Genomic DNA, 16,245 nt, shown 5'->3' on the forward strand with positions numbered 1-16,245 from the left:
ATGTAACAAAATTTGGATGACAAAATTCGAGCTAAACTTTTTTCGAACAATTGTTCAATATGATATCTAAATCTCGTTTCCTGATTGGCTGATCAAATGTAATTCTCGAATCTAATTGGTTCAAGTCTGAATTGGAACTTATTACGTCATTTGTTTACTTCATTTATCATTATCAATATTTTATCAGATCAAAACATCATCAAAGGAAAAAAATTGCAAATTTCTTTTATTTTCTTACTTTCTATGGTAAATATTTAATTGATTTTCCTTGAACTTCTTGTATATTTCAACAAAAGATGTTCGATCCTGGATTCTAGATTGTATCATGTTTTAGGTGAACAGAACTAGACACTCAAAATGTTGAAATTCGATGTCCCTGATTTGTACGTGAAAGATTACAAAAATGATTTCAAACAACGTCAAGGATCTTTATTCGATGCATTACAAGCGGCTGAAAAAGAGCACAGTGAAATAATCGCGAAGGCGAAAACCAAAGCACCGAAATCTGCCCACAACTACAACCAGAAATCATTCACCAAACCATACAGAGGTAAAGAAAGCATTTTTAAGACACCAGAAACACCGTTATCTCGTTTAAAAACCAAAAATCACCATGGAAAACCCCGAGGTAAATGGACAAAGTATTCTCTGCATGACGTATCAGCTGATGACATGTCCGATACTAGTAACACTCGAGCAGCATTTTCATTCCTACGAGAATTAGAAGATAGAAAACGATCTGCTGCTAAAGAAGAACTCCCAGCTGATTTTAAACCCGTTTTTGCAAAACCTCAAACGAAAGAGACAGAAGAAAAAAGTTGTGTGAGAATGAAAGAATTCAATTTTGGTGAAAAGCCACAAAAAATCCAGAAGAAGAAAGTTACTCCTACGAATGATGCTGCTGGTTCAGCGTCTAATGTGAAATTGAATCACTTGCAGTTTGAAGAGGAAGACGAGTAGAAGTATTCGATTTGCATTGTAATTTTTATATTGTTTGCTTGTAAATAATCAACTCAGAAGGCTTCGATTGTTTTTGTTTTACTTATCTTGAGATGTTTTTCAAAGTTTTCATCATAAGATTATGATTTTGTAAATAACTAGTTATAATAATAAACATTTACCAACTAGAATTATTCTTTTTTTAAGTAGAAATGACAATTGTGAGATATGAGGTCAATGATAGCGTTAGTTTAAATTATTTCTTCTCGCGAAGTAATTGTGTTGAAAATAAATTATTTAAAATTTGAGTACTGATGAAATCTGTGCATGATGGATGAAGTAGAAAGGTAATTTTTGAAAAATGTCATTTTATAAAACGAATATAAATTTTAATGAAATATGATTTTTTATAGGAGCAATCTCGTAGCTTCTCAAAACATCGTGAATTTTGCGAAATTATTTTTCCTCGTCATTCTACCACTTCAGTTGCTAATTCCAGATTACGTGTTACATTCAAGTAGCTTTTTACTATCAGTCGTGTTGCCTTTGAAATCTGTTTTCTCAAAGCATCTTCTTTTTCTAGCAGGAATATTACTCAACATAATTTTAATGCAGTTTACTATTCTTAGCATACCTTTATTATTTATTGGTTCATCGTTTAATTTTCTCATTTTATTGCAACAGGTTGTGCCAACAGAAATTATAATTAATTTCATTGTCCTGTGTTCAATATTATCGTTTATTCGATATTATGTGAATACTTTGCTGCTAATGCTGATATGTATTTTTGTTGCTATACCTACTTTGAAATCAAACGAACACTTCTCAATCTTCGTTGATTTGATAATCAAATCTGTGAACGAGTTGATTAAAAGTAAATTACAACTGAATCATTTTTCAAATGCTTTTAATAATAAATGGAATATAATACAGTATTTTTGGTGTAATTTATTGGAGTATAAGAGATCTCTTCGCTATCGTGGACACATCGCATGACGACCTCCATCAACAGGTAGATTAGCGCCGGTAATATAAGACGAGTCATCACTCGCGAGAAATGTAATTGCTTTGGCAACTTCATCCGCATTACCAGGACGACCCAAAGCATGAGTTTCTTTAGCTCTTTCTAAAAATTTAGCGTAGGCTTCATCGCCTAATCCACTTCTCTTTTGTAATTCGGTGATAATCACTCCAGGATTGACACTGTTCACTCGAACTCCTTTAGTGGCTAATTCCAACGCAACACAACCGGTCATTTGATCCAAAGCAGATTTTGACATATTATACGCTAGTAAACCAGCGAAGGAACGTAAGCCACATACGCTGGAGACATTCACAATGTTGCCTTTGGATGCGATCAAATGAGGCACAGCTAACATAGTCAATTGATACACAGCTCTTACGTTTACATTGAATACATTATCGTATTGTTCTAGAGAAGTGTTTTCTATACTTCCCATTTCCATAACACCGGCATTATTGATAAGCACGTCCAACTGAGAATAATGCTTTATGGTACTGTCGATCATATTTTTCACATCTTGTTCATTTGACATCTCTCCGGTGATCAGTAGAGGTTTAGATTTACCCACAGCTTCGCATTCTTTGCCAACGTTCTCTAGATTGGTCACGTTACGTCCCGTTAAAGCAAGTTTGGCTCCTAATCCTGCCATGTGAATGGCTGTAGCTCGCCCGATACCGGAACTGGCACCTGTTATAAGAACAATTTTACCAGACAGAGTCATATTTCTGCGAAATGAAACTTCGTAAAAAGAAAAACTGATCTATGAATTAAATTGAACACTTGATCTTGATCACTCGAACGTTGGAATGCCACATATGAAGTTCATAGGTTCCTGGTTATCAGCAGGTTGAGTATGTCTCTCAGATAGGAACACAAGAGTACTATTCCCACGAATGAGGGTAATAAAAATTGAGTTTTGTTATGCCTGTATCTTCAATTTACAAAACATATATCACGATATGTCATGAGTTCTCGTACATTGTGCTGGTACACTGAACATAATGTAAGAAGATACAGAAAATTGATAATTTTTTTTACAGTCTGGTGCCAGCTGTTCAGCACGTATTTAGGTACAATTGTATTAATTAGTTACCTATTTTTGTTCTTTTCTGAATTTTCATGCATTGATGAACCGAAATGGAGATAACGGATCCGATAAGAGAAAAACGCTGCATTTTAATTCGTACATTTTTATGTCACCGGAAAACTTCTTTATGGGACTTCACTGACTTCGGTGCGTTAATCGGCTGCACTGCTGGTGAACTTTCGTCTCTACGAATAACATATGATTTGAAATAATACATTAAATTTTCATGATAAGTGTTTTATCATTATTTTTTTATCGTAGCGGTAATTCGAATCGTGTAGTTAGGTCTTGTTATTACAGTCTAATTGTGTTAGTTCGCGAATATTTCGACTTATTTCTTCTCACTTTTATAATGTAATAGAACATTCAAATAATACCACCATCCTGCACGTATTTAGTATTTGGTTTGCTTCTTCAAAGTAGTATTTACCCTAGAAATGGCTTAAGTAAAGCATACCTACGTCGTATTAAATTCAAATACAGACAATAGAGCTTGAAAAGCTTATCAAACATCACCTTACTTAGGTATAATATATTCTTTGTATTATTTAGACTGAAGTGAAATATTGTACGCTGAATTGCTTCTGATGTTTGCATTAGTTCTCAGTGTTGCTATCATTTGTATCGTGTCGTTCTGAAATGTCAAAATCATTTCTAAAAACGCTTCAAGATTATCTTTTTCAGTGATTTATCACTTACTAGTGTTTCTTTGATGCTTGTTTTTCGCCATTCTATTCGCTTTGGTGCATTACTGTATGCATTGGATTACGATAATAACATTGTTGATGATTTGTTTGAATGTTGAGGTTGATTGATTGTGACAAATTCGAATCTCCATCGAACAATATACCATTTCTGTGAAGAAGTAGTGACTGTGATTGAGAAAATCATTAATAAAAAGGAGTGAACGACACGCCTCTTGTAGAAAGTGAACTTACTCGGTACTTGAGCAGATCCAAATTAGGAGAAACTTGCAGTGCACCTTCGAAACAATATCAATCAACTCAAGTTGATATTCTCATCAAGTTTCGGTTTTCTGTAATGGGAGGAAAAAAAATAAGTCAACAGCTAGCTGAACAGCTGAACGTCGCCCAAAACCAAAATACCTACGTTGTAGATTACACCTGCATTGAGTGATTTCATGACGAAATCCTTCGCAACTTTCATCAACTTTGAGCTTTGCATAGAAAGCTATAATTAAAATAAGAGCAAGTATAGTGTATGCTCGAAGAATTATTCAGACAATCGAAGCTTTTTCAATAAAAGTTTCAGAACAACTTTGAAAGCTTACGGGAAGCTTTGGCTTTTTTCGAATTTCGAACTTTTGTTTATTGACTTTCCATAATTTTTTAAAATTTTTGATAAATAAATTCCAGTGATGCAGGTGCAAACAATGCACATTTCCTTTTCAATTTTTTTTTGTTTGGTTAAAAATTTTCAAAGTCCATTGTCCGTCGAGATTTTTGCTTTAAAAAATTTCTGTCGTTCGTGCTTTGGTAAATTCAACATTTTAAAATTCTAGAAGTTCAAATAAATCACGAAAAAAGACGAACAAAAGAATTAAATGGGAGTAATTTACACCTTGCCACCTGTTTAGTTCAACCTGTTAAATTGTTGCACATTTTTTGCAAAATCTTGTCGTGTTTTCCACATTTTCTTTTGCTATTATTCTTTTGTATTTGTGTTACGATTTTGGTCAATCTTTTGTTCGGAAAAATGACTTTTACAAGTTTTAATAGTGATAACATACATAATAGATCTCGATTTATTTGTTGTACTGCTCTTTCGAAGGTTTTCCATGAAGTAACCTGACGTGAGATCGTAATTGAATAAAAACAACGCAGTAGATGACTTCGTTATCGTAAATAACCCATTAAGGTGCGTTCATGATTGTCTGTAACTAACCGTAATAAAAGTTACGGTCTGTTATGGAAAAGTAAAATACAAGAATTCTTATGGCGTAGTTCACGTTGTCCGTAACCGTAACTTTTTGTTTTACAGAAAACAACAAAGAAAATTACAGAAAAGTAAAAAAATTTTTACTTTTCTGTAACAGGCCGTAAGAGTTACGGACAATCATAAACGCACCTTTACTTTTCTATTCCAGGCAGCCATCTGTGATCGATATGATTGAAAACTTGAGTCCGATTAAGCAAACAGTGCTTGGCACCTTGTTCACGTGGGGATTAACAGCTCTTGGTGCAGCATTCGTCATCGTATTCAATGGAACTCAAGTGAGTAATGACAACATCTTATTCAAATATATTGAAATCATCGATTCTGATCAACGGTGTTTTTCGGCAGAGAAAACTACTCGATGTTAGCTTGGGTTTTGCTGCCGGTGTTATGGTTGCAGCTTCATTCTGGTCGTTATTGGCTCCAGCTATCGAGATGGCCGAACAAAGCGAGCTGTATGGTAAAAACGGAGAATTTTCTTTCATACCGGTAGCTGTGGGATTCTTCTTAGGATCGTTGTTCGTCTATATGGTCGATGTCTTTTTGGCTGATTACGATTTGACGCCGGCTTATCTACATCAAGGTAATGAGTAATTGACTTAATTACTAGCGAGTATCGCATCGAGCTAATCGTGTTTCGGTTCCAGATAGTCACAGGAAATTCCGAGCTAGAAAGAATAGTAATGACGATGAAGGTGAAGCGTACGGTCACAGTCTTGCTATGGAAGGTATGTTGGTCGAATAAGTTGTGCACTTACCGGGTCAATTTTTGTTTTGTTTACGTTGTGCTCAGAGAGCAAAGTTGAAGCGAACAATTTTCGGTGCTTTAGAAAGTGTTTCTTCGAAAAAGGATGTACATTTGAATAATTTTTTATACGTTGTATCACTATTTGTATCTTTTTTTGCTCCAGGCATTAATTCATCAGTTTTGATTTTGACTAATGAACATGTGATTGTTGTTTCAAGTAGAGTTATTCAAGATCGTTGTCCGACAGTTTTCAACGTGTTTTCCCACTATGAGAGTTCGTTCAAATTTCGTATTCTTTTACAGCGACCGACGATTAAAGTCCTTCTTCTATGGGTTAACTTGTGATGGAATTTGAATTATTTAGAAAATGATCATCCTACGTTGTAAATTCCGGTGACGATCAGAGCAGATGACGCCGTCATTCAAGAATTCCTGTCATCTGTGGTTTAATTTTGTAAATCGGTGGATGATAGATGTTGAATTCTGTTTTGGTCGGTTGTGCACTCATGATTTGGAATGCTGATGAAATTTACGTCATTTGTTTTATGTTCCGAGCAGTATTCGTCGTTACGAATTTAGGCGAACTATCGTCATCAGATCTACCATGTGTACTAATCAAATTACAATAATTTAAATTCCATTGCAAGTTTTATATTGAAATTAATTCCAATCGTCGTCATAAAAGTATAATTAATGGCTGAACTCTGATTACCTGAAAACACGGATGGTATCGTCGTACACCGATCTTTATTTACTCTGTTCAGCTCGACAACGTACGCTCATTAGTAAAAAAAAATTAATAAATTGGTAGACGAGAAAACAAGACGAAAATAATATTACAACTGTAGAGAAATTATTTATGCAAATCTTTCATTTTAAAATTGTATAAATTGTGTAAAATGTTGAAAGTCGTTCGCTCCAAAACTCGATTCAACAAGTTTTATTCATTTTTGTTTTTTTACGATCAATTGATAGGCTAATTTTTCATCTCGCGAATGTTTTTAAAATAATAGTGGTTCAATTTTTGGTGAATTTTTTTTTCTCAGATAATTATAACGTTAGCCGACGCAGAAGACCGACCTCCGGTGACTCGAAGATCAAAGTACCTTCGCCAGAGGCTGATTCGAAGCAATGGAAACGTATGCTGTTACTTATTATCGCAATTACCGTACATAACGTTCCGGAAGGATTGGCAGTTGGCGTTGGATTCGGAGCTGTGGGCTCGTCGCCATCAGCGTCGTTTGCATCTGCGAGGTAAGTTCATGTGTGGGCTCACAAACGTAAAATTTCCCTCTATGTAACAAAGTCATCGGATGTATAAATTCCTCGTCCGAGTTAGCTGATCGAATGGTAATTTGTTATGAATGAGTTGGAGATTCGGTTATTCGATGAAAGAAAACCGGAGACTATATTTTGGGAACCCTTGACACGCTCTGGGTTTAAACATTCGAACGATTTATTGTAATATAAGTCATAAAAGAACGACGACCGTGTAGTGGGCTGTTATTTTTCAATGTACCCGAATAAATATATCAAGTTTCAGGTAGAATATTAAATTTTACACGAACCTTAGGAATGAAAAGTCCGCCCAGGAACACCGTCCATATGCATAATTTATCAATTTATCCGGTCACATCGAATTCGTACCTATACGATGCCACAAATTCTCTCAGCCAATTTTTCGGCGTTTCTCTGTTAACGCCGCGTCGTCGTCGTGTTTCCAGTAATGGAATTTGCGTATCATTGACGAAAATGTACAAAAGAAAAGACAATTATCGTAGCGGATTTTCCATCCTCGATTCAGTCCGTCCGGTGCTGCTGCTGTTCGTTTCGATCTAATAAAAACGTGATGCGTCGTCATCGTCTTAGTGTGACCTCAATAGCATTAGCGGTTTGACTTTCACCTTCAACGGTGGGTTTACTTATTCGGTCTTAGTATAGGTTAGTGTTTTCTAAGCTCAGATACGAGAACGGTCCTGCGAGGAAAATTATGACACGCTTGATGCAATTTAGATCGTAATGCATTTTTTTTTTGTCGCCGGTGGAAAGCGTGTGCTGGCCTAAGAAGTGAAAATCATTCCCGAACAGCTAGGCTAAATACGATTTGTATCTTTGTATCGCGTTCACTATACATACATACTATAAATTTGTTGCATATTCTAGAGCTGAGGAACGCCTAATATATCGATTAAAATTCGGAAAACATACGCCTAGCCGGGTGAATGAAGTGCGAGCAGCCGAGAAACAAGTAAATGGAACCTGTTGGTCTATAAATTTTTTTCTCCATTCGTTGTAGAAGAAAAGACCACTTAAAAGATTTTATTTCGCAATGGCGACCGAACGAGTATAAAAATTCTATCGTTTCTATCTTTACGATAATCGTCAGAAAGAAAATTAAAGCAGCAGTTTCGCGACCGGAGGAAAAAATATCACCGTTAAACGAAAATGGCTTTTCGTATCCAGCCATTCTGTATCCAGTGATTCCAAAAAATACTGCTGGGAAACATCAATGAAATGAGAAGCTCGAAGTGCTTTCTTTCGTTATCTGTTATATTGCAATTGGATCGTGAATCTATAAAAATGATTCTGTTTCATTTTGAAATTCACAAAATCAGTCGTAGTGGAAGAATTTGGAATATTTTTGGTTGGATTGTAATTCTGTAGTTCTATGTTGATTTTTATGATATTGGTTTGGTGGTTTTGGTAATTGAATATAGGATAATAATATTGCACCTACGTCTCTAGTATTTGCTATTTCTCTCTCGAGGCTGTGATTTAAGTACGAATCCGATGTGTCCTTACCCTGAAATCAATTCATTGAAATAATCGTTTTTGAAGTATTTTGTATTTTGTATTTTTTTTTGTTGGAAAAAAATCATATTTTTTCATTCAAGTTTCCGGGAATAATCTTGTCATTTTTTTCAAATGAAATATGTATATTTTTTTGAAAATGAATATGTACCTACCTACTTATTCAAAAAAATTGTACCTACTTTTTCATCCTATATAAGGAAAAGTGGTACCTACATATTTGTGGGTTTGCTCCAAACCGACTATTATAGGCGACCTTTTTTAAAATGTGATTCCATCTTTTTTTTGGTATTTCAGTTCATTCCCTTTATTGAGCTGTCTTTCAACTTGAAGACTCTTCCCTTTTGCATAAAAAATCATCATCATTATTGAATATATTTATGTAGATGAATTATCGATTTATCCGAAATCATTTTAATTTGTGTGTGTTGCGATGTCGTGTCAATTTTTTAGAACTGATTCATAATTTTCTTATGTCTGTAATGAACAACTGAATTGATTTTTAGGATAAGACTATTCTAACCCCCCCCCCCCTCCTCCTCATCCACAGCTGCTGAGAATTTTATTACGTGTTGTTTGTAATGGAGCGAATAACATTTTGGCTTTAAAACGTTTCGCTTTTCTCTTCAAGATTTTTACTCTTGTTTTCTCATCGTTAATTGAAAAAAAATAATAATTTCTTTTTGACAATTCATTCTTTATCATTATTTCAAATTTCAGTAAAATTTGGTAAATTTTTATCAAGTTTTGAAAAAAAAAGTTCGAATTTTTGTTTCCAGATTGATAAATTTTCAAGATTAATTATAGAAAAAAATTGAAATTTATTCGTAGTATGTAGTTCTTTTTGGAAAAAAAATCGAATGGAAATATTTTGAATTAGAAAAAGGTTTAATTGAAATACGAATCCTTTCGTCAAATTAATTTTTCTTTGGTGTTAATTTATTTCAATTAATTTTTTCGTAGAATATTGAGTTTCTTTTAAAATGTCTCAATGGATCAATTTTTGACATTTTCATATCTACCTTTCTTCTTTGCAAAATGAGTAAAAATATAATTTTCTGTTTCAATTGTCAAATGTCAGGTGATCTTTTTTTCGAAGTCCTTGTTTTAAGAGCTTTCAGTCTGAAAAGGTATAATGATGAAATTTGATCTTATTTTGTAGTTCAATTGCCATAATTTTGATCTCTTTTCAGAGAATATTTACGTATTAATTTTTTTTTTTTTTTTTTGATTCTAGAGAAAATGTTTAATTTTTGACATTTTCACATTTTATGGTAAAAAAGTTGTCATTTTTTTTTAAATTCATCTTTTTACTCTTTAAAAATATTGGTGATTGAGAATTTCTAGTTCAAAACTCAAAAATATCCTTGTTTTGAAAGTGAATCTTTTAGAGGTAGTTTTGTGATAGTTAGTAGGTATATGTTTCTTCAGGGATGGAAGGCTAAGCTAAGGAAGTTTGGGATTTTTGAAAGCTAAAAGCTTCATTTACAAAGGTTGGCCGGAAACAACTGAGATAGGTGCTCGCGTTCGAACACCCTTTGACCTAGCGACTTCGTTAGTATCTCATTCGAAAGCTCATTCATTTCTCTACAAAATGGTATAATAATTTTTTTCCTTACCTAGCGTGAAAAAAAATTACGGCGTTTCCCGCGCGGGCAGTTGCGCGCCACCCTCCAAGTTTCTATCAGTAAAAAAAAACAACGCTCAAAAAACGTTTATTATTCGCATAATTTAGAACTTCTTGAAATAGTTACAGTTATTATTGATACACAGCATTCATCTGGTAATCCATTTATCAAAAGTTTTTTGAAAATTGGTTGGTTTGAGCGTTTTGTAAAACATTTAGAATGAGCTGACGAATTCATCATCTTCATTGAACTGTTTACCCCAAAAGAAATGTTCTAGCATCAAAAACAACAAAAAATTACATGGGGATGAACCCAGTGAATACGGTGGATGTGGAATAACAATTATTTTGAACTTTCCCAAGAAATTTGAAGTGAGAACAGCAGTATGCGGTCGAGCGTTTACAAAACTCAAAAAAACACTGAAGAAACTGATAATTTTTATCACTACACCGAACGCGCTTCGCCGTTGCTCCCTGAATAATGCAGCTAGAACCTTGTAATTTTAGTATGTTATGGAGAAAAGAATTCTCTATCGATCTGTTTTTTAATTTCATCGACAGACCCCGTGGTTCGTGAATCACAGCTGTTTGAAAAAAGTTGGAGGGTGGCGCGCAACTGCCCGCGCGGGAAACGCTGTAATTTTTTTTCACGCGAGGTGGGGAAAAATTTTTTTATACCATTTTGTAGAAAATTGAATGAGCTTTCGAATGAGATACTAACGAAGTCGCTAGGTCAAAGGGTGTTCGAACGCGAGCACCTATCTCAGTTGTTTCCGGCCAACCTTTGTATTCAGGTTTCTTTCAGCTATTTTACAAATTCATTTGGTTTAGTTTCTGTTTGAGTTCTTTTTTGATTTTCACATTTTACTTTTCTCAAGTTTTAGTTTTCTCATGTTTTTTTTTTTTTTTTTTTTTTTCGTTGTGGTTGTGAGTTTTCATTTTCCTTTCTATTCATCTCATTAAAAAAATTTTAAAAGCTAAAAGCTGAAAGCTGAGGAAGTTTGGGATTTTTGAAAGCTAAAAGCTAAAGCCAAAAGTTTCATTTGTCAGCTTTTCATCTCTGTTTTTTTCTGAATTTCGAAAAAAAAATCGGTCAGAACTTTGATAATTGACCCGGATATAATTGTGGAGGGGAGTTAAAAATTTAAAAGACATATTAAAAGGGTCTGTTTTTCATCCAGAAATGCAATGATCCCGCCCTAGGTTCACAAGGAGCCGCCAACACCATTTTTTAAAAATGAATACACAACTACACATGAATTACGATTTTCAACAATTTGGGTTGGCAACTCGGTAGCCGATGAAAAAGCTGAGAGAAAACATGAAAAATTGCGGGAAAAAAATGTCTCTCCCTCCCCCTCCCTCTCCACCAATAATTGAAACGACACACAAAATGCAGGTGGTCCAATAAGTTTTTTTTTTTTAAATGTTCAGTCAAGTTGAGTTTTCTCAATTTTGTTCTCAAAAATGAAAAATTTCCTAGAAAGTGTTAAATTTCATTCTCTGTGTGTATGATTTTTTCCTTGATGGTTTTTTTTGTAAGTACATAATTATAAAGCTCCTATAGTTTTTCCTTTTTTTTGGGGGGGGGGGGGGTTGAAAGGTTCAACTTTTTATTACGAATAATCCATTTTCGAAAAAGACCGAAGATTCTGGAAAATAAAAAGAGAAATAAGATTGCAGAACATGAAATTTGTCTGTAAAATCGATGGTGTGTTACTGATACCTAATTTGACATTTTTTCATCCCTAAGATTGATTTCCGACTGAAAGCCCTATGAAAAGATAAAAAATTATAAAATAGGTGGCAAACATTTTTTTTACCCTTAAGTATAGGCCACGTCGTTTTAAAAATAGGTACGTAAAAACCCCTATAATCTCACATGGTATTTTTTAATCTTTTAGTAACGTTATACATTTATTAAAAATAAATGGCAAATTATTAGCTATTCGTTTAAAATATTTTTTCAATTTTACGTAGTATTTTCAAAAGGAAAAAATGCGCCAAAAAGGTACTTTTTAGTGAATTTCTTATGTGAAGGATATCCTAATGCATTTTCAAAAATTTAGTCCAATATTGTCCGAAGTGTAGTGTATGGGATCAATTTCGTATACTTAAATTTGAAATCCATTAATTTGCGAATATTGAATGCATTTTATTCGAGTATTTAATTACAGATCATTTTAAAAAATAACACCAGTTGTGCCTCTACCTAGAGAATTCATATGTAGTACATCATGAACTCGAAAATCCACAGATTGGGAAACGTTTTCTTGAGGTCAGCAACTCCGATAATTTTTCTTTTCCAACATCCAAGCAAATGATTCGATTATGTCATAATTTCGAAAATTTCTGATTCCCCTGCTTCCCCCCAATAATTTTTTTACCTTGGTATTCAAATGTATTTGTATTTCTGTAAATTATTGTTCCTGTCCTCGATCAAAGTAGGATATGGGTTCTGTGTTTTTTTTTTCAATTTGAACAATTGCTTTGTGTACTCGACACTCTCGAAATGTATTACAAAATAATAAAATATGCCAGGAATTTTATTCGAACAAGGAAACACCAACTCAGCAGACTTGTATAGTTCGTTATTATAATATGACTCGAGTCGAGTACGAAAGTATTTTATGGTGTCGTCTTCACCCTGAACTTTTAATTAAAAGCATGTTACCTTGAAGAGAAGATGAATTTATCGCAGCGGAATATTCGAATTGAAATTATGATTACCGAATCGATCTGTCTCGTTGAAATATTTGAAATTTTTTCGTACATAAGCGAAATATCTATAGCACTTGAAATTGAAGAAGACATGACGGATAAGTTTTGTAAGAAGCGGCGACCTCGTTTGTAATTTAGCAAAGAATTTGGGAATTTCGAGAGTTTGTACGTCTTTGTACGTATACGTAGGTCGTAGATAGATAGATAGGTAGGTAATACTACATACAAGAGTTTCGAGTGAGGAAAAGAAGTATGCTTGTCGAAACGAATTGGTGGTTGGGTAGTTTTACTCTTCCGTCGTCGCCGTGTAAAAATTCCGTTGATTTATTACGAAATGCATTTCGTTAGAATAAATTCTTTCGATAGAAGGTAATATAGGTGGGTCGTTTTGTAAAAAGGATACCAGACGACATGTCCAGTTCTCGGAAGGATCATCTTATTAAGGATTTAGTTAGGTATTTGCTGGCGTCGCTGACTATACCTATCCTATGTGAAAATGCCGCTAGAGCCACCCTCCTTTGTACTAAAGGACCAACGCATCGTAATGCGAAGTATTTCGATTAACGAGGCTATATAAAATGTTTTTGAAAATAACGAACAGTCGTGATTTTTTTCCATCTATAATGTTATTTCGTTAGAAATTCTCGGAAGTTGATTATTTTTATCTATTACGAGTAAATTACCATATGCGATGATACAAAGGAAATTGTTGATAATTTTCATATTACGTAATGTTTAATGTTGAATTTTTCTTGCACGATAAATAAACCTATCTATTTAGGAATCTATTAAGATAAATACATACTGTTTTTTGTATGATGCAAAATTAGCCAAAATTAATATACTAAGTTAGGTGCTTTTACTTTTCTGTTTGAAAGCATAATCTAATCCAATTAAAAGTATCAATTTTTAATCGTACGATTAACCATGTTGAAGGTTTCAAATTGAAAAAAATTCTAATCGGTTGCGATCTTTCATATTAGACCATTCGTTAAAATGAAATATTTTGAAATAAAAATTTCAAAAATTTTTGGAGGCGCCGGGTATCGATCCCGGTACCTCTCGCATGCTAAGCGAGCGCTCTACCATGTGAGCTACGCCCCCTGTGGCAGATCACCGATGAAATTAGATTATTTAAACTAAACTAATTCAGTCACATGACGTCACGAAAATGTTGTCCAGTTACTTCTTGTATCTCTATACCAACTTGAATACCGATAGCCGATAGGTATTTGTATTTTAGTGAAAGTTGGCAAGCGAAGGGTATTCGAGTATTCGTTGAAGAATTCAAAAGAACGAGATTCGCCAAAGCAGGGCGTGTTTTTCAATGCTGATTTGTTGTACGAGTGTTTCTAATGTGTTCAGCTTCATCACGTCTTACCAAGACGTATTTTTTTTTTTTTCAAATTTCAGAATTCAGATTGATATCATCGATTTGAATTTTTTAATTGAACAGATGTTATTTGTGTGCTTTTATTTGATATATTTGAATAGAATTGATGATCAATTAAAATTAATTTCATGTTGAATTCAACCTTTCGAAAAGGATAGTACCTACTTGGAGCCTTTGCGCCACGTGACAGTTTGCCCAAGTTATCTTTTAGTCTTCTTTAGTTCTTTTTTAGTTTAAACGACAGCGTTTGAAATCCTAAAATCTGAATAATGCGAGAACGTAACGGAAACGTTGGAATAACGCAATAGAAACATAACGTTAATGTATAATACAGTTCAGCTCTCAACTTGAAAATGAATCAGAAAATAAAATTCGAAACATAAATTTCTAAATAAAAATTCAAAACTTAGCAGAATCCCTAAAATAACGGAATGGAAACGTTTGAATAACCCAATAGAAATATAACGTTAAGGTAATATAGTTGAGCTCTCAACTTGAAAATGAATCAGATCAATCAGATAATTAAATTTGAAATGGAAATTTCTAAGTAGTTCAAAACGTGGCAGAATCCCTAAAATAACGGAATGGAAACGAAATCATAACGTTAAGAAAACATATGAATAATAAAAAATGCGTATCATTCAACTTTATATCTTAGTATCAAATTGAATTATGCGCATTTCTCATTATTCATATGTTTTCATAACGTTATAATTTCGTTTCCATTCCGTTATTTTACGGTTTCCGTCACGTTTTGAACTTTGATTCAGAAATTTATATTCCTAATTTATTTATCTGATTCATTTTCTAATTAAGAGCTCAATGAAAAGTAGAAACGCATTATTAACGTAACAAAAACAATATTATGACCTGATGAATGCTGGAAATGAGTATAGAAATGCATAAAAACGCTAAAATGATGCACCTTGAAACGAAACGATAACTTAACCAATTGGAAACGCACGAATGACTAATTTATTCACTAATTAACAATTCAAAATAATTAACCTGGAAAAAAAAGTAAAAATAACGTAACCGATTTCGATTTCTGACCGATGAAAGGAAGTCAGTCGAAAAGACATGTTAATCCCTGGAAAATCCGAAAATTTCGTCCTAACATTTCAAATCTCTATTTTTATTACCTTCATTTTGTTTGACATTTTTATTAGCATTTTTGAAAATTTTGACTCTTGAAAAAAAAGGAAGTGAAAAAAAAATTTAAAGCATCAAAAACATGTTACGCATAGGTAGGTATTAAATTTCATGTTTCGAATTAAAAGCGCTGTTTACGATTCTGAAAACCATTTGAATCCGAACTCAAAATCAGGGGCGCAGAAGGGCATAGATTTTTCATACTCGTTTCGAATTTTTTTAAATTGTTGGCTCCTTTCCTCCTATAACTCTTTGGAGCGAAGGGGGGGGGCTTATTTTTGATTTTAGGCAAAACTGTTTCCAGCATCGAAACCACCGGATTCAAAAACACGTATTTTGATACCCATATCACTTTTTTCAATATTAAAAATTTCTTCACCCCCCCCCCCTCATCTTTTCAGTGCCTGCAGTTTTCGAAAATACTTATAAAAATGCAAGGATTTGTAATTCTGCTACGCACTTTTTTTTGCGAGCATTCGGCATTTTTGAGTTATAAAGCCATTTCCTTATAAACAATTTGATACATTTGTGCAGATTCCCCTCCCCCTCCAAAAAGCTCCAATTCTTGATAAAAAATCAAGAATCATGCGACATATCGTTTGCCATGTTTTCGACTATGCTAATTTCGAATTTCAAGTTATTTTTTTGATACGAGCCCCCCTCCCCCTCCAGTTCCACAATAAGCCCACATTTCAAAAAAAAATTAAAAAATCATGTGACCTATGGTTTGTTGGGTTTTTAGAGGCTCTGAATTCAAATTTAAAATTATTTTTTTGATACGAGTATC

The 16,245-nt window shown here is 33.7% G+C and overlaps 3 protein-coding genes and 1 non-coding gene across 6 annotated transcripts in view; 2 read left to right on the plus strand and 2 right to left on the minus strand.

The window, feature by feature from the left end:
• Nucleotides 1–91: 91 nt before the first annotated feature.
• LOC135847391 (uncharacterized) lies at nt 92–1,130 on the plus strand. The gene is made up of 2 exons (XM_065366891.1): nt 92–246; nt 335–1,130. The coding sequence occupies exon 2, from the start codon at nt 358–360 to the stop codon at nt 958–960; it is 603 nt and encodes a 200-aa protein (XP_065222963.1). The 5' UTR covers nt 92–246; nt 335–357; the 3' UTR covers nt 961–1,130.
• A 699-nt stretch (nt 1,131–1,829) lies between these two features.
• LOC135847389 (3-oxoacyl-[acyl-carrier-protein] reductase FabG-like) lies at nt 1,830–2,684 on the minus strand. The gene has a single exon (XM_065366889.1). It carries the CDS (start codon nt 2,682–2,684, stop codon nt 1,914–1,916), a length of 771 nt encoding a protein of 256 aa, XP_065222961.1. The 3' UTR covers nt 1,830–1,913.
• A 750-nt stretch (nt 2,685–3,434) lies between these two features.
• Nucleotides 3,435–16,245, plus strand: part of Zip48C (Zinc/iron regulated transporter-related protein 48C) — an 87,373-nt gene continuing 74,562 nt past the window's right edge. The window contains exons 1-6 of one of the 3 annotated variants that reach the window (XM_065366886.1): nt 3,435–3,575; nt 4,842–4,928; nt 5,158–5,284; nt 5,355–5,589; nt 5,654–5,734; nt 6,801–7,008. In XM_065366886.1, the coding sequence (XP_065222958.1) occupies nt 5,177–5,284; nt 5,355–5,589; nt 5,654–5,734; nt 6,801–7,008 (632 nt within the window). In that variant the 5' untranslated portion in view covers nt 3,435–3,575; nt 4,842–4,928; nt 5,158–5,176. The other 2 variants (XM_065366887.1, XM_065366888.1) reach the window with 2 other exon arrangements.
• TRNAA-AGC (transfer RNA alanine (anticodon AGC)) lies at nt 13,945–14,017 on the minus strand. Its single transcript has one exon. It is a non-coding gene; the product is annotated as a tRNA-Ala (tRNA).

This window comes from Planococcus citri, chromosome 5 (assembly GCF_950023065.1).
Source record: "Planococcus citri chromosome 5, ihPlaCitr1.1, whole genome shotgun sequence".
In the NCBI taxonomy this organism is placed as follows: domain Eukaryota; kingdom Metazoa; phylum Arthropoda; class Insecta; order Hemiptera; family Pseudococcidae; genus Planococcus; species Planococcus citri.

Coding starts and splice junctions, on each gene's coding strand:
- LOC135847389 (XM_065366889.1), bottom strand. CDS start 2,684: ATGACTCTGTCTGGTAAAATTGTTCTTATAACAGGTGCCAGTTCCGGT.
- LOC135847391 (XM_065366891.1), top strand. CDS start 358: ATGTTGAAATTCGATGTCCCTGATTTGTACGTGAAAGATTACAAAAAT.